Source organism: Bos taurus, chromosome 7 (assembly GCF_002263795.3).
Source record: "Bos taurus isolate L1 Dominette 01449 registration number 42190680 breed Hereford chromosome 7, ARS-UCD2.0, whole genome shotgun sequence".
NCBI classification, from domain to species: Eukaryota; Metazoa; Chordata; class Mammalia; order Artiodactyla; family Bovidae; genus Bos; species Bos taurus.
In genome coordinates, this window is record NC_037334.1 from 43,452,512 (window position 1) to 43,473,991 (window position 21,480).

The 21,480-nt window shown below is 57.5% G+C and overlaps 2 protein-coding genes across 11 annotated transcripts in view; both read left to right on the forward strand.

Moving 5' to 3' along the window:
- On the forward strand, window positions 1-4,118 carry KISS1R (KISS1 receptor). The gene is made up of 5 exons (XM_003586292.6): window positions 1-495; window positions 1,273-1,397; window positions 1,891-2,026; window positions 2,286-2,518; window positions 2,703-4,118. The coding sequence occupies exons 1-5, from the start codon at window positions 99-101 to the stop codon at window positions 3,099-3,101; spliced, it is 1,290 nt and encodes a 429-aa protein (XP_003586340.2). The 5' UTR covers window positions 1-98; the 3' UTR covers window positions 3,102-4,118.
- Window positions 4,119-13,269: 9,151 nt separating this feature from the next.
- ARID3A (AT-rich interaction domain 3A) overlaps window positions 13,270-21,480 on the forward strand; it is a 35,444-nt gene continuing 27,233 nt past the window's right edge. Inside the window, exons 1-4 of one of the 10 annotated variants that reach the window (XM_059888078.1) lie at window positions 14,986-15,301; window positions 15,728-15,858; window positions 16,987-17,628; window positions 18,599-18,926. In XM_059888078.1, coding sequence (XP_059744061.1) covers window positions 17,252-17,628; window positions 18,599-18,926 — 705 coding nt within the window. In that variant the 5' untranslated portion in view covers window positions 14,986-15,301; window positions 15,728-15,858; window positions 16,987-17,251. Of the gene's footprint in view, window positions 13,520-13,545; window positions 13,809-14,985; window positions 15,302-15,352; window positions 15,859-15,961; window positions 16,877-16,986; window positions 17,629-18,598; window positions 18,927-21,480 lie in introns of those variants that run through there. The other 9 variants (XM_005209277.5, XM_005209271.5, XM_005209276.5 and 6 more) reach the window with 9 other exon arrangements.

Sequence of the window (21,480 nt, forward strand, 5' to 3'; positions counted from 1 at the left end):
GCGGGAGCAGGGTGTTGCTCGGGTGAACAGTGGGCGCACAGGCAGGGGAGGGAGTGGCCAGAGGCTGAAGGAGAGGCGGGAAGGCGGGGCACGGTGGGATGCGGGGTATAAACGCGCAGTGGCTGCAGCTGAGGATTCCAGGAAAGCTGCGACCCAGACTTTGTAGCGCATCCCCGGAGGGCGATCCGGAAAGTCACGGCAGCGATCGCAGGGTGAAATCCCGGAGGGTGGTCAGGACGAAGAGGGTGGCAATGCAGCCCTTGTCCGCGTCTGGGCCTAACGCGTCCTGGTGGGCGCCGGCCAACACAACGGTCTGCCCGGGCTGTGGCGCCAACACCTCGGACGGCGCGATCCCTGCGCCTTGGCCCGTGGACGCCTGGTTGGTGCCGCTTTTCTTCGGCGCGCTGATGCTGCTCGGCCTGACAGGGAACTCACTGGTCATCTTCGTCATCTGCCGCCACAAGCAGATGCGGACGGTGACCAACTTCTACATCGGTGAGCGCCCAGCGCTTCACGGTGCTGAGGGCCATTCTGGGGGTCTACGAGAGGGCGTAGTGGCCGGGGGGCGCCCCTAGCGGTGAGTCGGGGTCCTCTCAGTTGAGGATTTCTCCGCTGCAGGGTCCCTGGTCCTTTCCCTACTGTCCCTGTACCTTAGGCTGGAGGTCGCCAAAGGTGGCGTTGAAGAGTTCCACCTTGACTGGAGTAGTTAAAAGGGAGGTTGGAGAGTGTGGCCCATGGAGCGCTGGCCACTGCCACTCAAGGAAGATGTACGATTGAAATGTGGTTCTTGTAACACCATGTGGGATGAATAAAAGGAGTGGGGGGAAGACTGAGTGGCCCGCGGGCCCCCAGTTGGCAACCACTGCCCCAGAGGCTCAGTTTATGCGTTTGCGCGATGAGGGTGCCCTAGCCGGGTGAGTGCTCACTCAGTCCGTGTTCTCCATTCTCTGTTGGCTGGCACCACTCAACTTGCAGATGAGAAAACTGAGGCTCAGAGGGCAAGGGCCTATTTGCAGTCCCTACAGGGGTGAGCAGGGCCCATTACTGTTTGAACGGCTACAAAGCAGGTGCTGGGTGAGGGGTGTTTGAAATATAAAAAAGAGAGGAAGCGCCCAACTTCTCTGCCCACGGATGCTGGGGTTTCTCTGGGTGCCTCCCGAGCCGCCCTGCTGGTCAGTCGGACAAAGGCGAGACCCAGGAGGCTGGGCCAGGGCGCTGAAGGGCTAGGGCGATGCGCCCCACATTCAGAACCCGCGCGTCCCCGGCCTGCAGCCAACCTGGCGGTCACGGACTTAACGTTCCTGCTGTGCTGCGTGCCCTTCACCGCTCTGCTCTACCCGCTGCCCGCCTGGGTTCTGGGCGACTTCATGTGCAAGTTTCTCAACTACATCCAGCAGGTGCGCAGGTTGAGGGCAGGAGGACCGGGGGCGGAGTCTGGGTGTGGGCGGGGTCGGACCCCCTGCAGGCTGGTGCGAGCCAGGGGCGATTGTGGAGGTGGGCGGGGCAGAATCTGGGTTGGGGCGGCAACCGCCTCTCTACGGCGTGGTGAGGGCCAGGGACCCGGTGTGGAAGTGGGCGGGGAGGGCACTGGGTCTGGGTGCGTAGGGCTGGGGCAGATATTGGGATCCTACTAGGATGGCTCTGCCTCTCCTAGTCTCAGTCTTGGGGGTTTCAGGCTACCCCTGAAGGCTCCTCCCTCCTCCACCTCCCTGGGCTCCTCTCTGGCACCCCCTTCTCCTGCCCCTTCAACTATGGGCCCTGGAGACCTTCCCGGGTCAGGTCCTGCCTGTACCCGAGTGGCTGGACAGTGGGGGACCCGCAAGGAGGGCGCGGACAGGGAAAGGCCCTGACGGGGCAGGGGGCCACACGCCGGACTCCCGGTTTTCCCAGGTCTCGGTGCAGGCCACGTGCGCCACCCTGACCGCCATGAGCGTGGACCGCTGGTACGTAACAGTGTTCCCGCTGCGCGCCCTGCACCAACGCACGCCCCGCCTGGCGCTGGCAGTCAGCCTCGGCATCTGGGTGGGTGAGTTCAGCGTGGGGGTCGCACGGGCTGGGGGAGACAAGTCTTCGTCCCTGTGCTCACCTCCTCATACTGCCTCGATCGTGCATCTGGGAAATGGGCGCACTAGCGCTCCTGCAAGGGCCCCTGAGGGCGGGGACCCAAGTGGACCTGCGCCTAGCAGGCGCTCAGTGGCCCGCTGCCCGGGAGGCACCGGGGAGACCCGGGCCCTCTTGCGCCCCTCGTCCCCCCGGGCAGGGTCTTCAGCAGGGCCCTGATGCAGGCTCGGCTGTCGTGTCGGCGCCGGTGTTCGCCCTACATCGCCTGTCGTCCGGACCGCGCACCTACTGCAGCGAGGCCTTCCCCAGCCGCGCCCTTGAGCGAGCCTTTGCGCTCTACAACCTGCTGGCGCTCTACCTGCTGCCGCTGGTCGCCACCTGTGCCTGCTACGGGGCCATGCTGCGCCACTTGGGCCGAGCCGCCGTGCGCCCAGCGCCCGCCGGCGGCGCCCTGGAGGTGCGCGGCTGGGGGAGCGGCATGGTCTGGCTGAGGGTGGGGGGAGTGAGGCGCATCTACGGGGGGCGGGGTGGCCCCGGTGCGGGGGGGGGGCGTAATTCGAGAAAGTCAAGAAGGGGAGCGCCCGAGGAGGGGTGTAGCAGCCGGCCCTTCGCCTTCCTTCTTCCCCCTCTTCTCTCCCCAGGGGCAGCTGATGGCGGAGCGGGCGGGTGCCGTGCGGGCCAAGGTCTCGAGGCTGGTGGCGGCCGTGGTCCTGCTCTTCGCTGCCTGCTGGGGCCCCATCCAGCTGTTCCTGCTGCTGCAGGCGCTGGGCCCGGCCGGCGCCTGGCATCCGCGCAGTTACACCGCCTACGCGCTCAAGATCTGGGCACACTGCATGTCCTACTGCAACTCGGCGCTGAACCCACTGCTCTACGCCTTCCTGGGCTCCCACTTCCGCCAGGCCTTCCGCCGCGTCTGCCCCTGCGCTCCCAGGCCGCTCCCGCGACCCTGGCGGCCTGGACCCTCGGACACTGCGGCCGTCCACCAAACCCAGCTGCGACGCCTGGGCCACGCCAGGCCCCCCGAAGTCAGGCAGCGGTAGTCCCGGGCTGCGCATGCTGTGCGTTCTGAGGAAACACACGGTGTCTCTCTGAGCCCTCTCTGAAGGGATCAAGACGGGCCCCTCTGAAGTAGGAGGGCTTAAATAGCAGCTGCTATTATTCTGTTTTTGCCCAAAATCATAATAGTGAAAAGGCCTTGCCCTCTTGCAACATTTGATACAAATCTGCTGTATGTTTGCCACTGTTGATGCTATAATTATTATTTCTGTGTTTCCTGAATTGAAGATGCTTTGATGCTGACTTTTCTGGAACTTTGGAGGAAGCATCAATAGGACTTTTCACACGCTGCCCTGTGGTTGACTGTACAATTGTAAGACTGTACAAATGCCATTTTCAGAGATACTAAAAAGTGAACATGATGTACATCTTAAAATGGATGAAATAAGGTATTCTTTTTGGTACCTTGTGAATGAGTGTTCAGAGTCCTGGCTGGAAAATCATAGGTGTCATTGAATAAATAGTAGAGACATCACTTTGCAGACAAAGGTCAGTATAGTCAAAACTGGTTTTTGCAGTAGTCATGTATGGATGTGAGAGTTGCAACAATCTTTATAGAAGGCTGAGTACCTTAGAATTGATGCTTTCGAATTGCAGTGCTGGAGAAGATTTGAAATCCCCTTGGACAGCAAGGAGATCAAACCAGTGAATCCTAAAGGAAATTAACCCTGAATATTTATTGGAAGGACTGATGCTGAAACTCCAATACTTTGACCATATGATGTGAAGAGCTGACACACTGGAAAAGACTGTGATGCTGGGAAAGATTGAAGGCACAAGGAAAAGGTGGCAGAGGATGAGATGGTCAGATAGCATCAGTGACTCAATGGACATGAATTTGAGCAAACTCTGGGAGACAGTGAAGGACAGGGAAGCCTGGCATGCTGCAGTCCATGGGGTCACAAGGAGTCAGACATGACTTAATGACTGAACAGCAACCCAAGGAAGCAGGATTATTGCTACACATAACACACCCCCAAATAAAGAGGCATATAGCAACATCAGTGTATTTTTCAAAACTAGTGTCATTAAAAAAAAAATTTATTTGGCTGCAACAGGTCTTAGTTGCAGCACACAGCTTAGTTGCTCTGAAACATGGGGTATCTTAGTTCCCTGACCAGGGATAAAACCCATGTCCCCTGCATCATAAGGGGGAGTCTTAACCACTGGACCACCAGGGAAGTCCCCAGCATCAGTGTATCACTGCTCACAGTTCTGTGGATGAGTGGACCCGGCCAGGCGGTTCTTGTGATCCATGGGTGGTATTGGGTGGAGCCGCCAACCCAGTGGCTGGACTGGGAAGGCCAGAGAAGGCTTTGCTCTCAGGCTCGTAGCCAGTGCGCTTCCATGGCTGCCTGGACTTCCCCCCAGCAGGGCAGTCTGGGGAAAGTCAGACTTCCTCCTGGGCAGAGACTTCCAATTGGAGGAGGAGCTGCACAGCGTCCAAAGGCCGGCAACCTCACTGCTGCAGCAGGGAGTTGTTGGGAGCTGTCAGGGTCACAACCAGATTCAAGGTGTTGGGGGCAGAGCCATCTAATTGTGGGTTCAACTGCATTTGTCTGTGGGACACGGGGGAGGGCTAGGGTCAGTTCCTGCAGGCCTCAGGCTTAGTCTCCCTGAAGGACAACTGCCCATCTCGAGGAGGGCTCTGTCCCCCAAATTATTAGGGGACATCCTAGGTCTCCAAAGAGCCCAAATGTGCAGAGATGTTATGTGAGAAGGGGAGGCCATTCTGACATTGACGTTGTCCTGACCCTTATCTGTAGCCTTTGCACAGGCAGGTCCCTTGTTGCTCCAGGTCACCCTCACCCTTGCTCATCTATCAGGTCTCAGCTCAGTGGCCTCCTCCTCCAGGAAGCCCTGCTGGATTCCAGCAGGCTGGGTCAGGCCCCTCACCTGGGCCCAGGGCTGCCCCATCTCAGCTCTGACATCCTTGTGCTGTACTTGCTGGGTATGTATCTGGATTGGTCCCCAGTGTGTTCTCAGGGTTCAGCACACAGTGGGAGTGATGAAAAGAGATGGTGTGTATACAGAATTTATCTCTGAAAAATGAATAAAAAAAACAAACAAGGAGTTCCCTGGTGGTGCAGTGGACAAGAATCTGCCTGCTGAAGCAGGGGACACAGGTTCGATCCCTGTTCCAGGAAGATTCCACATGCCAAGGAGCAACTAAGCCTGTGCACAGCAACTACTAAGCCCACATGCCCTAGAGCCTGTGCTCTGCAACGAGAGAAGCCACCACAATAAGAAGCCCAGGCACTGCAATAGACAGCAGCCCCCACTCACCACGCCTAGAGGAATCCCGTGAGCAGAAATGAAGACCCAGGGCAGCCAAAACAAGCAAACAGTTCAAGGGGACTCTTAGTATCTATCTCAGAGAAATAGAAACTTCTGTTCACACAAAACCATGGCTTCCCAGGTGGCACTATTGATGAAGAGCCCATCTGCCAATGCAGGAGACATAAGGGTCACAGGTTCAATTCCAGGGTTGGGAAGATCCCCTAGAGGAAGGCATGGCAACCCACTCCAGTATTCTGGCCTGGAGAATCCCATGGACAGAGGAGCCTGGAGGGCTATAGTCCATACCACATACACATGATCATAGCAGCTTTATTTGTGATACTCCCAAACTGTCAATGAACTAGACATCCTTCAACGGGTGAGTAGTTGAACAAACCATGGGCTGGTCCATCCACAACTGCTCAACTGTTCCAAGTTATGAACACACTGTTGATACACACACACCCACAGCAGATCTCTGGGAATGACCCTGAGTGTAGGGAGGAAGCCTGCAAAGTTTACATAAGATATGATTCCATCTGTGTAACCTCCTCAAGGTAACAAAAATATGGAATGGAGAGCAGATGCAGGGTGGCCAGGGTAGGAGGTGATGGGAAGCAGATAGCATGCAGGACCTTTGTGACGGAGCGACTCTGTCGCTGGACGTGGTGGAGACGCAAATCTGCACATGTGACTGAGCTGCAGAGAAGGCAATGGGCGCACACGGGTACAAATGAAACGGGGCTCCAGATCCCCGGGTGGGACATAACAACCCTAATACCCTGATCCCAGTGTTGAACTACATAGTTTTGCAAAATATCACTGTTGGGAGAAGCCTGGTGAAGGGCGTGAGGGAGCCATCTCTGCATTAGAATCCACAATACTGTTGAAAAAAAAGTTTTTAAGAAATGATGTGAAAAGCTTGAAAGGGGACATCTAGGAAGCAGCATCTTCCCAAAACCGCAGACCCTTGCTTTATCCTCAAGTCTCTTCATCCGGGGACTGTTTTCAGAGCCCCTTCTGTGTGCCAGGTGCTGTGTGTGAGGCACCCTCCGACCCCTGCCCATACAGAGCCCTGTCTAGTCGGCAATGGGGCCAGTAAGTGGTAAGCTACCTGCTGCTGCCGCTAAGTTGCTTCAGCCGTGTCCGACTCTGTGCGACCCCATAGATGGCAGCCCACCAGGCTCCCCCGTCCCTGGGATTCTCCAGGCAAGAACACTGGAGTGGGTTGCCATTTCCTTCTCCAATGCATGAAAGTGAAAAGTGAAAGTGAAGCCGCTCAGTCGTGTCCGACCCTTAGCGACCCCATGGACTGCAGCCCACCAGGCTCCTCCGTCCATGGGATTCTCCAGGCAAGAGTACTGGAGTGGGGTGCCATCGCCTTCTCTGGTAAGCTACCTAGAGAGATGCAAATAAAAGCACTGCAAAGGGTTACCCAGGAGATATGGGTGTCCTTTGTGAGCAACTGTAAACCAGATCATGATTCAGGGAAGGCTTCCTAGATGAGGTGAAGCCAGGAAATGTGACCTCAGCTCAGACGTGGGGAAAGAGCATATCTGATGGAGGCCACAGCCAGTGCAAAGGCAGTGAGGCAGGGTATGCCTAGTGGATCTTAGAAATAGGTGGGAGGCAGGTAGGGCTTCCTAGGAGGATAGGAGATGAGAGAAGTGAGAACAGAGAGGTGGCTGAGACCTTATAAGCAAGGAGATGTGCTGGGTCTGTCCTGAGTGGGTGGGAGCCATAGGAGGCTTCTCAACAGGGAAGGGTGTGGTCTAAGGTATGAGGAGATTTTTTTCTTTTTTTTTGATTTTTTTCAATTCATTATTTCATTATTATGATTACTCTAACCTTTGTGGGGTGCCAAAACCAGGCAATGGAGAAGGCAATGGCACCCCACTCCAGTATTCTTGCCTGGAAAATCCCATGGACGAAGGAGCCTGGTAGGCTGCAGTCCATGGGGTCGCTAAGAGTCGGACACGACTGAGCGACTTCACTTTCACTTTTCACTTTCATGCATTGGAGAAGGAAATGGCAACCCACTCCTGTGTTCTTGATGGAGAATCCCAGGGACGGGGGAGCCTGGTGGGCTGCCGTCTATGGGGTCGCACAGAGTTGGACATGACTGAAGTGACTTAGCAGCAACACCAGGCAAAGGCCAGTGCAGCTAATTTGGGTAGGGTATGGATGGAACCCAAAACCACAGCATGAGAATAAACCCCAGAGGTTAGGGTGGGTCAGGAGAGGGGTTAATTTCAATTTCAGATAAATAAACAGTGACAAAATTTTTAGTATCATTATGTCCTGTGCAAAATTGGGATATATACATAAATTATTCATTGTTTTGCTTTTGAATTGTGATGCTAGAGAAGACTCTTGAGAATCCCTTGGACTGCAAGAAGACCAAATTAGTCAGTAGAGGAGAGTGAAAAAGTTGGTTTAAAACTCAACATTCAGAAAATTAAGATCATGGCATCCAGTCCCATCACTTCATGGCAAATAGATGGGGAAACAATGGAAACAGTGAGAAACTTTTTATTTTTGGACTCCAAAATCACTGCAGATGGTGATTGCAGCCATGAAATTAAAAGACACTTGCTCCTTGGAAGAAAAGCTATGACCAACCTAGACAGCATATTAAAAAGCAAAGACATTACCTTGCCAACAAAGGTCCATCTAGTCAAAGCTATGGTTTTTCCAATAGTCATGTGGAACAACAGACTGGTTCCAAATAGGAAAAGGAGTACGTCAAGGCTGTATATTGTCACCCTGTTTATTTAACTTATATACAGAGTACATCATGAGAAACGCTGGACTGGAAGAAACACAAGCTGGAATCAAGATTGCCGGGAGAAATATCAATAACCTCAGATATGCAGATGACACCACCCTTATGGCAGAAATTGAAGAGGAACTCAAAAGCCTCTTGATGAAAGTGAAAGTGGAGAGTGAAAAAGCTGGCTTAAAGCTCAACATTCAGAAAACGAAGATCATGGCATCCGGTCCCATCACTTCATGGGAAATAGTTGGGGAAACAGTGGAAACAGTGTCAGACTTTATTTTTCTGGGCTCCAAAATCACTGCACATGGTGACTGCAGCCATGAAATTAAAAGACACTTACTCCTTGGAAGAAAAGTTATGACCAACCTAGATAGCATATTCAAAAGCAGAGACATTACTTTGCCAACAAAGGTCCGTCTAGTCAAGGCTATGGTTTTTCCTGTGGTCATGTATGGATGTGAGAGTTGGACTGTGAAGAAGGCTGAGCGCCGAAGAATTGATGCTTTTGAACTGTGGTGTTGGAGAAGACTCTTGAGAGTCCCTTGAACTGCAAGGAGATCCAACCAGTCCATTCTGAAGGAGATCGGCCCTGGGATTTCTTTGGAAGGAATGATGCTAAAGCTGAAACTCCAGTACTTTGGCCCCCTCATGTGAAGAGTTGACTCATTGGAAAAGCCTCTGATGCTGGGAGGGATTGGGGGCAAGATGAGAAGGGGATGACAGAGGATGAGATGGCTGGATGGCATCACTGACCTGATGGACGTGAGTCTGAGTGAACTCCGGGAGTTGGTGATGGACAGGGAGGCCTGGCGTGCTGCGATTCATGGGGTCGCAAAGAGTCGGACACGACAGAGCGACTGATCTGATCTAATCTGATCTGATGTATAGATGTGAGAGTTGGACCATAAGCAAAGCTGAGCCCTGAAGAATTGATGCTTTTGAACTGTGGTGTTGTTGAAGACTCTTGAGAGTCCCTTGGACAGCAAGGAGATCAAACCAGTCCATCCTCAAGGAAATCAGTCCTGAATATTCACTGGAAGGACTGATGCTGAAGCTGAAACTCCAATACTTTGGCCACCTGATGCGAAGAACTGACTCATTTGAAAAGACTCTGATGCTGGGAAAGATTGAAGGTGGGAGGAGAGTCAGTTCAGTTCAGTTCAGTGGTGGGAGGAGAAGGGGATGACAAAGAATGAGATGGTTGGATGGCATCACCGACTCGCTGGACATGAATTTGAGTATGCTCTGGGAGTTGGTGATGGACATGATGCAGTCCATGGAGTCGCAAAGAGTCGGACATGACTGAGTGACTGAACTGAACTGAAAGGAAATCAACCCTGAATAATCATTGGAAGGACTGATGTTGAAGCTGAAGCTCCAATACTTTGGCCACCTGATACGAAGAACCGATTGGCTGCAAAAGACCCTGATGCTTGGAAAGATAGAGGGCAAAAGGAAAGGAGGCTTAGGGTTAGAGAATGATGAGATGGTTAGATAGCATAACGGACTCAAATGGACATGAGTTTGAGCAAACTCCGGGAGATGATGAAGAACAGGGAGCCTGGCATGCTGCTGTCCACGGGGTCGCAAAGAGTCAGATACAACTTAGCCACTGAACAACAATAACAGCAAATTCCTTGTTTATTGGAAATTCAAATGTAATTGCAAGCCCTGTGTTTTATCATCAAATCTACCCGGGGGCATTTCAAAGGAGCCACAGGAAAGGTTCGGCTGGCCTGTTTCCTCATCCGACCTGGGAAACTCATTTACAAATGGAACGGCGCCCCCTGGCGGCCTCGGACTCGAGGTCCCGCCTCTGGCTGCATCCCGTAGGTACCCGGCAGGGGGCGCGCGCACTCCGCGGAGGGTCGAGTCCACCCCACAAAGGAACTCCAGCATTTGCAGGGAGTCTCTCCCCAGTACCCCAACGTGGACCCCGGGCTCAATGTGTGCCCGCTGCAAAATAAGTCACGTAGAGCCTCATTATGAATGTCCTGGGTCTCCTGGGCCCCTTCTATGAAAAAATACTACTAATCATATTTTGCTGCTGCCTTGGTATAAAGACAAATTATTTTAGGGTGGATTCGTGACTATACATTCCTTATAATTATACTCGATTTTTTCATCTTATTCTAAGTTAAAATTACATTTTCACAGACCCTGGCTCGCAGAGACAAGGGAACCTGGAGGCCAAGTGTGGGTGACAAGAGAATGTTTGGGTTCTGGGGGTTTGGGGAGCTGAGACATTTTGAGATTGAAATGGTGAATAGTTCAATATGCCCTTCACCTCTGTGCAGACAGACATCAGAAATACCACGGGATTAGGGAAGACAGAGGGAACCTGTGAATTCATTCATTCAGACAACTTCATATGTCAGGCCCAGCCTCAGCACTGGACATGCAGCCAGCCATGCTCAAGGCTGACTAGGTTAAATAAATACAGCTGTTTTGAATAGAACAGCCTGGAAGAAGATAAAAGTATGACCCAAGGTTCCAGTTTGAATGAGAAGGCAAAGCTGGGGAAGGGCGGGCCAGGCAAGGGAATGGCCAGGGTAACAGCCAGGGCAAAGGGCCTGAGGCAGAATATGTTTGAGGAGGAATATATGTGGAAAGGTGGGCAGTTTGGAATCTGGGTAAACTTTTATTTATTTATTTAAATAATTTATTTTTAATTTATTTGGATGCACCAGGTCATAGTTGAAACATGCGGTATCTTTAATTGTGGCATAGGAACTCCGTTGCAGCATGTAGAATCTAGTTTCCTGCACGCGTGCATGCTAAGTCACTTCAGTAGTGTCCGACTCTTTGAGACTCCATGGACTGTAGCCCTCCAGGCTCCTCTGTCCATGGGATTCTCCAGGCAAGAATACTGGAATGGGTTGCCATGCCCTCCTTTGGGGGATCTTCCTGACCCATGGATCTTGAACACTCGTCTCTGGAGTCTTGCATTTTCAGGTGGGTTCTTTACCACTAGCACCACCTGGGAAGACCCCCAGTTCCCTGACCAGGGATCAAACCTGGGCCCCCTGCATTGGGAGTACAGTCTTAACTGCTGGACCATCAGGGAAGTCCCTTGGTGAACTTTTAAAAAGGTGCCCCTCAACCCTGAATGGAGGGCAGGATGAGTGTCTTGAGGGGCTCAGTGAGAATCAGGCTGGTTTTCACAGGTGGCCCACAAGCTGGTTTGGCCAGGAAACCTTACAGGGCTGGGGTCGCTGTACTCATTTTCCAGCTTGGAAAACAGAGACCAGAGAGGGGTCCAGGCTAACCTAAAATCACACAGCCAGGACCCAGGTGCAGCCCATACCTGCTGCCTATCCCTGGAGGAACCAGAAAAACTGGGGTCAATTCCCAGCTAGTTCCCTGGGCTAAAAATAGGACCCCCTTCACTAGAGGCAGCTGGGAATCTTGCAGCCCCTCATCCTGCTGGGCCAGGCTCCTCTGGGAAGTTGCCCCCGGCTATTTAAAGACAACTGCTTTCCTCTGGAAAATGTGGGGGGCTAGGCGGTACCCCTCCTGCCCCCCAGAAGACTCCCCTCCCTGCCTCCTTCCCTTTGACCAGAGGAGAATGAGATCCTCAAAACCACTGAAGGAGGAGTGAATGTAAATTGACCCATTTTAGAGCGGGGGAACAGGCACAGTGAGGCTCATCCTCCTGTGTGGGGTAAGGCAGGGCTTGAATCCTGTTTGGCTCTTTGGTGGAGGGGGTGCTTTCCTGCACTTTGGAACTGACCTGGGGCCTGGTCCTTAAAGGATAGCTTCCCTCCCCCAGCTCACCTGGGTCTCCAAACTTTCCTCTCTCCTGGGGGAGGGCAGTTTTGCCCCTCTGGTGGCAGGGGTGGTGAGGTGGGCAGCTGGGGGGTGGCTGTTTAATAGCTTCAAGGTGGAGGCCTCCCTGTCACCTGTTAGGCTATAATGGCCCGGGGGGCTGGAAGGCTGGGTTCCAGAAAGGAGCAGGCAGAACTCTACCTCTGACCACCCATCACGGATAGGGGTGGCTCCCTTGCACTGTCCTCTGGGTTTGGGAATCCCCCAGAGAGACAGAGCCTCAATGGGGGTGGGTGATGTTGAGTAGGGGTAGGACGCCCAGAAGATGGCAATGCTGTCTGTTGTACTGGAGGGGCTGCACACACAACCCCCTCCCATCCCAACTCAAGATCAGGGACTCCAGTCCCTCCCCATAGGGGCCCTCTGGGTGGCCCCTGCCTGCCCTCCATGCTCTCACTTTGCTCTTATCTGGGCTGGAGCCTGGGCCCCTGAGATTAGCTCCCAGGGGAGGCCTCAGGGGCTCACACCCCCAAGCCCCACCTTACCCCAACCTACTCTGGCCTCAGTTTCCCCTGCTGTCTGAAATGTGGACAGACGTCTGCATTACACAAAAATGTGAACTTCATGCGTTTGGGCACGTGTCCGCGAGACTGAGCGCTGCTCAGAAGATGGAAATTATTATTGAATTATGATTACCCACAAGATAACCTTGTCTCTCCTTCTAGAAGGTGTGGGCAGTCAGGTTTCCAAGAGGAGGGGGCTGTAGGGGGTGGGGTGTGGGGAGGGTAGGGGTCATCAGGACTTAGCGATGAGCCCAACCAGGAATCCTGGACGCCATCCCACGGCTTTGCCAGTGCCGTGCCCACGGCTGGCAGCCTCTCCCTCTCCCAGACCCCCCTCCACCATGCAGCGCCCATATCGCAGAGCCCTGGTCCCCTCCCACCGACCCAGCACTGCTTTCTTTTCCTGTCACCGCAGATCCTTTGTTTATCAAGTCTCTAATCCCCACTTTACAGACTTGGAAACCGAGGCACCATTCCTGGGGGTGAAGTCTTTAGCGCTAGTAGCTTAGGTCCAAGGGACAGAGGCGAAACTCCGAGCCCGGTAGGTATATCCTCGGCGGTCGTTACAATAGATAGAGGTCCCGGACCGGGCTCCTGTGCCCTAACCCCATCCAGGCGGAGCCCCAACTTTCTCCCTCCCTCTTCCCCTGGGTCGCTTCCAGCCCTGCCTGCCCACTCGGTGTCCTATACACTCTGGCCCGCGGAGAGCACATTACCGACCGTCCCTAGATAGGGGCGGGGCATACCGCGTCCCTGTTCCCCTTCCCTTTTATTATTTATTATCATTTAAAGGGGCCGCGACTTGAAAATTTCCGTCCACTCTGTCCCCTTCCCTAACACCCCTGAGCTCTTGGAGCGTCTTCAGACCTAGCGCGGGGGGCGAGGGGGTGTCTGGGAAGGGGGAGGGGGCCTTACGAGAGCCCTCCCCACGTCCCGGGCCGCGGCGCTGAATCACCGGCGAGGTATTTGCATCTGAGAGCGATTTGTCACCCGGTGATTTGTCTGCGGGGCGGTGAGCGCGCCGGTGGGGGGGAGGGGAGGGGCGGGGGAGGCCGCGCGCGGGGAGACTTTTACCAATCGGGTCGGTGGGGGGTGTAGACGCGGACTCGGCTGGCGACTCGGTGAGTCGGCGCGCGGCACAAACCCGGCGGTGGCCGGGAGCCAGCAGAGCGCAGCTCGCGGCCCGGGCCGGAGGCCAGGCGCGGCCGGGGCAGGGCCGGACGCCAGGCGTGGGGCATGCGCCCCCCGAGCGGGCCCTGCGCCCCCCGAGCGGGCCCCGCGCGGTGAGGCTGGGGTAGTAGGTGGGCCGGCCTTTTAAAACGCGGGTTTCGTCCCGGGTGGGCGTCGCGCGCCCTGGAAGCTAATGAGGGGGGTCCCCAAAGTTGGTCAGGAACGTGGGTGCGGAAAGGCTACCCGAGTGGGTCGGAGTTGGGGCGATTTTCTCTTCGACGCCCTCGGAGCCCTCACCCCCTACCATATTGCGCGGGTGCGGGAGTGACCAGGGGTCGCGAGTGTGTGCGTCTCCCCCCACCCCCAGCGGAAGGAAATGGTCTTTAAGCGCGCGCGGGGGGCTATGTTCGGGGTTATTTCATTTATTGTCGCTGGAATCCGTGTTTTATTCTGGAGCTTCGAGGGGAAAGGGAGCGCTGGGTCGGGAGGGCAGTTCTCTGGTGACCCTCCTCAGCCTGGATGGTTTATTTATAAAGTGTCGGCTCTGGGGGCAGAAAGGGGCCCCTAGAGGGGACACCACGGGCCCCGCGGCCGGGGAGCGGGGGAGGCTCGGCCCGAGCCCTAACTCTTTGGCGGGGATCCTCTGGAAAAGCCCCCTCCCTCTTTAAGTACCCCCCACATACAAAAGCGGGCGCAGGAAGCGCGGGGAGAGCGCGTTGGTCAATTCCAACGTTCCGCGGACCCGGGGTGGCCGGTTTGTCAATAATCTTCCGTTTTCAGTCGCCCGGCCCAGAGGGTTTGCCCCCCCCACCACCACCACCATGCAAATCGGTCGCTTTCCAAGAAGCCTTTGAAATCGGACTTGGGTTTCTGTCGTCTAATTTCTTCTCCCTCTTCAGTGTTTCTTTTCTCACTTCCTCCGGCCCACCCCCTCCGGACTCTCCTAGCCCCCTCCCCACCTTTCTGCCCCGCCCTCCCCCTCCTCTTCCCCTCGTGAAGTGAGGGCCCCCTTTCGCCACCCGCGGGGCCCAGCCTTGCACAACTCTTTAAATAACCGTGTTTTGCAAGCCCTGGGCCGAGCTGGTGACCTCTCTCCGGGAGGCCTGGGAGGGGGGAGAGGGTGTGGCCTCAGATCCCTCCTTGCCGCCCCCTCCAGCCAGGTCCCAGCGAACCCCCAGCAGCCCCCTCCCATCCCAGCCCGGTCCCTGCCTGGGACTGCCTTTCCCCTGGGGTTGTCATAAAGTGGGGGTAGGGCCAAGGACAAAGGGCTCTTGGGGGGAGGGGTCTGGAGGGGTGGGCGTCCTCAGCCTAGGGTTAATGGCAGCCACGGTGGCGGGGGAGGGGTGGCCAGGCCCAGGGGACTTTGGGGTTCCCACCTGCCCCCTCCACCAGCCCCTACGTGGAGTCCTGCTCTGCTCCCCTCCCCCACCCGTGGACCCGGAAGGGTCATTAAACCCAGTAGGCCTGGGGGTGGTGGCTTGGGGGGGAGTGGCTTCCTTTGGCCTCTTCCTTCTGCTCCCCCCAAAGGGAGGGGGCGATGCCCAGAGCATTTCCGTGGGGAAGGGGGGCTCATCTTGAAGTTGTCAATGGTGGGGGAGGGGCAGCAGACCAGACTAGACACTGGGTGAGAAATGTCCCTTCAGCACTTCTTGGGGCTGTGGGGGGACGGGTGACTGCCCATCCCCGGGGGTGGGGGCTGGGTGCTCTTCTGCTGCCTCTAAGGGCAGGCTGCGCTGGTCACTCTCTAGCAGTATGGCCTCTGAGAGGGTCTTTGTGCCCTGGGACCCCTGCCCCTGCTGAGTACTGAGGCCCTTTGGGGATGGGTCCCTCCCCACTTTACTGCAGGGGCCCCCACTTGCACCCCCACTGCCCTTTCACCCGTCCTGCTGGGAACCCTATCACTGGGGAGGGGCCCCCTCCCATGACTGGGGAGGTTGGGAGGGTCTCTACTATAAGACTCCCCTGGGGGAGGGGTCAGGCTTCTCTTAGCAGGTCACAGGAGGGGCTGGGAGACCAGCCAGCCTGGTGGCCTGTGTCTGCTGTCAACCAGGAGCCCCTGCCCACTGGCCCCTTCTGCCTGAAGAGATGCTCAGAAGCCTGTGGGGGTCACTGGACGGCTGGAGTGGCTTCTGGACCCTCCTGTCCGCCCCCCCACAGCGTCTCAGTGATGTACCATCTTGGGTATCTCTGCCAGGCCTGTTGAGTTCTGCCTGGTCTATTTTATTGGAGGCCTGGGCGGGTGGGGGTGTGGCCTGGGCTGGGGTGGGGGCTGGGATGCAGATGGGGGCTACATCCTCCTATCTTTGGTGGTGGCTCTGGGACATCTATGCCTGGAGCCCGCCCAAGGCCCTGGCAGAGCAGGTTGGCAGTGATCCAAAGGGACCCCAGGCTTGGGGAGGGGGACAGGGGGCAGAGTGGGCTGCGTTCTGGGTCCTGGGCCCCACTTGGGGACCCAAAGGGCAGGGAAACCGCCAGAGAGCATGTGGGGGCTGCTAGGAGGCCCAGCGTTCCCCTAGACCTGAGTTCTGGATTCGACCCCCAGTCTTGCCTGGAACCTGCTGTGTGCCCTCCAGCAGGACAACTCAAGCCTATTTTCTCCATTTGTGAAACGTGGCCCATCCAGCCTCCTTCCATAAGTCTAGCGAGTGCCTTCTGGGGTTGTGCCTGCATCATCACAAACTTGCATCATTCCTGCTTTGGCATAGGGAGATGGGTACTGTATGGGCCCTGTTTTGCAGATGGGGAGACTGAGGCCTGGAGTAACTGAGGTTTAGAGATGAGGTGGGAGCTTGAGTAGGGAACCCTGAGCCTGTATACAGCAGGTGCTCAATCTGGGTCAGCCATGGTTTCTATGAGAAAGGAGGGTGCCTGGAACCCCCTGGGTCAGGCTGCACCAGCATGTCTGTGAGCAGTGCCTAGAACTCAGAACTGGAACCCGGAGCCCCCTGGACTCTGGCACCTAGTAGCTGGCTTTGACCAATCAGAGACCGGGAATACTTGGTCCCCTTGCTCTGTTTATGAAGCCATAATCCAGCTCTTTCTGGGGGGTGTTGTTTCTCTGTGGCCCAGACGGGTGGGGGCCGCCTCAAGGCCTTCAGGAGTCCAGTACAGAGTGACCCAGCTTCTCAGCCTGCTGGAGGGTGGATGGAGGGGGGAAGATGGGGCGAGCATGCTCCTCCACCTCCAGGGAGGCCCCCAGGTTTGCACCCTGATGATGGTGGATGGAAGGGATTTTCCCAGAGGCCTTTGAGGTCTGACCTCAGTGGGGAGGAGCCCAGGTGCGATCTGACGGTCTCTTGTCACCCCCAGGTTTCTGTACACGTGAATGAGCCACCCGCCAGCCGCCGCCACCCCCTGGTGCCCAGTGTGAGAAAGGAGGTGTTGCCCGCCTGCCACTGGCATGCCCCGCCAGCCCTCAGCCTGAGCCCAGCAGCGCCTGCCCCTGCCCCTTGCCACCCTGCACTGCCCCGGCTCCCCTGCAGCCCCCACACTGCAGTGCGGCCGGGCCCCCTCCCCACAGGGGCCGCCCCCACCGCCCCCTCCTGGTGCCCGGGGCGGCCCGGCCCGCAGGGCCATGAAGCTGCAGGCTGTGATGGAGACGCTCCTGCAGCGGCAGCAGCGGGCACGCCAAGAACTGGAGGCCCGGCAGCCACCGCCGCCCTCTGAACCCCCAGCCCGTACCAGGGCCACTCTGGAGGAGGACAGGGAGCCTGAGAGCGCCCGGATGCAGCGGGCGCAGATGGCTGCCCTGGCTGCCATGCGGGCCGCTGCCGCCGGCCTTGGCCATGCACCCAGTCCCAGCTCAGAGGATGGGCCCCCCGGCTCGGAGGTTGAGGATGTGGCCCTGGAGGGGGCACCGGGCTCGCCCACCCCACCCAGCCGAGGCAGGGAGGCAGCCAGCCTCCCCATGGGCGATGGCCGCTTTGAGGATGCAGGCTCCGACGATGACCTGTGAGTCGGGGTCTGTGGGCTCCTTGTGCCAACCACATGCCCTGCACCGGCCACTCTCAGCCCTGGGGCACTGCCATAGAGGAAGGGCAAAACTCCTGTCCTGCTGACCTCCCGGGGCGTACCATCCTTTAGAATTCACTGGTGGACAGTTCTCCATCTATACCGCCCAAGATGGGGGCCTCCTGTCCCAGAGGGCTAACACACACGTGGCCAGTACAGCCACACTCTGCATCTGTAGCTTTATTTCACCTTAATTAAAATGGAGCTACTCACATGAGATCGGTGGCCCCCATCACCTAGCGAGGCTGTAGGAGGTTTAGTGATGGGGGCAGACTTAGAGTCCACGGCCCAGGAGAAGCCTGCACAGAGCAGGCATCCATTGGCCCTTGTGTGTGTCTCACCAGCGTCTGATGCGGGTCCCAAGCTGGGCACTGGTAGGATCCTCCTGGGAAGAAGTTTGACAAGTCTCACATGAGTATGATTATTGGCTGTGATCATGCCAAGAAAATAAAGCAGGGATGTTGAGGCGAGGGGTGGCTGGGGCTGGAATCAACTTTTGGGGCATTGTGAGTGAAGGTCTACCTGTGTAGGTGACAGCCCTTAGGAGCTGGTGAGGGGAGCAGAGAACAGCATGCCTGGCAGAGGGAACAGCCTCAGCGAAGGCCCCAAGGCAGAAATAGGGTCCATGTATTCAGGGCCTAGTAAAGAAACCTGTGCCGAGGACGGGAGAGGTGGGATTAGCAGGTAGGTAGGGGGGGTTCATTGCCACAGGGACACCTCTAGTTGCTCTGGGCTAACTGGGAACAGGGCAGTAAGGGCCACACCCTGAGCAGTTCTGCTCATGGGTGCTCTTGACAGCTCACCCACGTCCAGACAGGGAAACCAAGGCTGGATACAGTGGGACCCTTGCCCCAGGGCTTGAGTTGAGCTGGTGCCTTCTCCCCTGACCTGTGCCCCTTGTCTGCCCCAGGAAGCCAAAATGGGAGGAGGAGGAGGAGGAGGAGGAGGAGGAGCTGGAGGAAGACCTGGGAGACGATGAAGAGGACGAGGAGGATGAGGACTACGAGGACGAGGAGGGGCTTGGGCCCCCAGGCGCCGCCAGCCTGGGCCCCGCAGCGCTGTTCCCCCGCAAGGCTCAGCCGCTCCAGGCCTTCCGTGGCGACAGTGGATCCCGGGCGCTGGGTGGCCAGGAGCGCCCGGGGACTGGCCCGGCTGTCCCTGGAGGGGCTGCCCATGCTGCACCTCAGCTGCAGCCACCAGACCACGGGGACTGGACATATGAGGAGCAGTTCAAGCAGGTGGGCCTTGCGTCGTAATTGGGGCTGTAGGTGGTTGCTGTCAGAGTCTTTCTGACCTGCCCTCAAGGGCCACGAGCTCGCCTGTTGGGCCTGGGGCATCCCATGGAAGCCCCAGTGTGGGATTGTGGCCCGTGGATGGGATGGGCCGGCCGGTAAATGCAAGGACGTGGGGACACATGGGGACAGGAGTCAGGAAGGGAAGTTTGGCAGACTCTGTCTGTACCAGAAGACCGAGCAGAGAGACCTAAGCAAAGTGGGTTCTGAGTGGAGGCCCTGGCTTGGGGAAAGGCCACCGTCCTATATTGGGTTCGGGGGGTCACGGGTACAGCCAGCAGGCGCGGCCAGAGGCATTGTCAGTGGCATCGTGTCTGATCTGTTGAGGCTGTGGCCGTGGAAGGGGCTGAGCAGGGTTGGCCACGTTGGTGTGGACGGCCAGTCAAGCAGCTCACTGGGCTCAGGAGGGGCGGGGAGGAAGCAGGCGTCCTGGTGCCGTCCCCGCGGGCGGCCAGGGCAGAGGAAGTGGCCAGGCGGGGGAGCCTTTGAAGTCAGGCCTCGCCAGGCCGGGCAGATGGAAACCAGATGGCGGCTGGGGTAGCCGGCTGGGCTTGCATTCCAGCCTGAGGCCAGCTGGGCCCTGCCCTGACCTCCGAGAGTGGACATGGGGACTTGGCCTCCCAGGCCCAGTGCCCAGCCCTCATCTGGGCTCCACGGGGCTGGGGATGCGCCAGGCACATGGGAGCTGGGAGGTGGCTGTGTGTGGCCTTGGGGCACCCCCCAACCCATGCTGGCTTCCGGGCTGGGCAGTGGGACCCTCCTCGAGGGAGCAGGAGGCCCCGCCGCCGCCATGTGGGGAAAGGGTGCTGGGACCCTGGTAACCCTCAGAAAACTCAGACAAAGTATAGAAGCGGACATGCAGCATGAGGGGGATGAGCCAAGGCGGTGGTGGATGATGCAGGGGCAGGTGTAAAGGCAGGAGGGGAAGATGCCCCTGGAGTGGGCGTGGCCAGGGCAGTGGCCTGAGGGAGGAGGCCAGACTGAGGAAGGCAGGAGGGTTAATCCCCTGCCTGGGCATCTTGGGCTGGGTGGGGCTGCCCTGGCTTCCGGCTAGGTCCTGGCACGCAGTGCGGGGGGTGGAATGACACCCAGCAGACGTCACCTTCCCAGGGTGTGGCTGGCCACTCCTCACGCATGACCCTGGTTGCCCCCTTCGGCCTGAAGTCCCCATCCTGGTGTGTAGACCCCAACCTGCAACCTGCCTCAGTCTGCCTCCCCTTCTAGGGGCCCCACTTATGTCTGGGCTGCTGTCCGTCTACCTGTGCAGATGAGAAAACAGGCAAGGCATGAGGGGGACAGAGGGAGTGGTGGGTTTCTCAGAACTGAGCTCCTGACGTCTGTTGGGGTGAGAGTAACGAAACAGGAGTCTCATGTGTGATTTACATCAATGTTTGCCACCTGAGTTCAGCCTTCAGGGAGCCCCAGGCCGGAGGTAGAGCCAGACAGACACCCCGCATCTCACAGGGTCACTGCTGAGCAGGAGGAAGGGACAGCCCCGCCCAACCTGGTTTTGACTGGCTAGGCCCGGCAGAGGCCAGGGGTCAGGTGTTCTGACTGCAAAGCCCTTTCGGCCCATCAGGAGCAAAGTAACTCAAGGGGCTGTTGTCCTGCTGGTCTGGGAAATGGGTGATGTCTTGAGGACCCCCAGGGTCAGGGCACAGATGGGGAAACTGAGGCCCAAGAAGCACAGGGAACGCAGGTCATAAGTCAGCCTCATGCTTGTGGAGTGTCTATGGGATGCCCAGCTCCCCTGCCAGGGGCAAAAAAGGTCTGTAAACAGATGGGTGGGAAGATAAGACCCAGCCTGGCAGCCACTGGGGGATGTAGCTCATGGGCCAAGCCTGGTTGGCAGAGGAGCTGGGCACTTGTACCGTGGGGCACCTGTGCAAAGGCCCTGGGGTAGGATGTAGCATGGCTTGTGTGTGGAGGCCAGATGCTGCCACTGTGCTTGGCCCTGAAGGGCCTGGGATTGAATTCCCAGATGGAGGGGGCTGGGGGTGGTGGGGATATGGCAGGGTCTTATTCCTGCCTAGCTGTGGCAGTTGCAGCCGCCTGCACTGCCCTCCTGCCCAGCTGGCCAGGCACCTGTGCGGCCAGTGTCAACAGTGGCCCGGGCCTAGCCAGCCCGACAGATGTTGGGGCTGTGTTGACTCTGGCGCCTGCCCCACCCCCTTCCTGGCACGTGGCAGCCGGGCCGGCCGGCCGCCTGCTTGGCACCATCTCTGCCTCTTCCTCCCCGGTCTTGGCAGGGCCCAGGCCTGACTTCCGCCCGAAAACCCTCGACAGCCGTGAAATCCCGCTGTCAGCCGCAGGGTTTGGGGGGCAGCCAGGCTGGGGAGGGGCCGGGAGCAGCAGGCTCACGGCCACGGAATCTTTCCTTGGAAGCCGAGAGCCTCGCTACTGGGCGGCCCCAGGGACACACGCTGATGGAGGCCAGGGTTGGCCAGGATTGCAGTGTGTCACAGGGCGCAATCAGCAGCTTGCCTCCTGCCATCAGATA

Excerpts from the sequence above, each read along its gene's own strand:
- KISS1R (XM_003586292.6), top strand. The coding sequence starts at position 99 with ATGCGGGGTATAAACGCGCAGTGGCTGCAGCTGAGGATTCCAGGAAAG. Across the intron at positions 496-1,272 it reads GGTGACCAACTTCTACATCG|CCAACCTGGCGGTCACGGAC; the intron begins GTGAGCGCCCAG and ends CCCGGCCTGCAG. Across the intron at positions 1,398-1,890 it reads TTCTCAACTACATCCAGCAG|GTCTCGGTGCAGGCCACGTG; the intron begins GTGCGCAGGTTG and ends CGGTTTTCCCAG.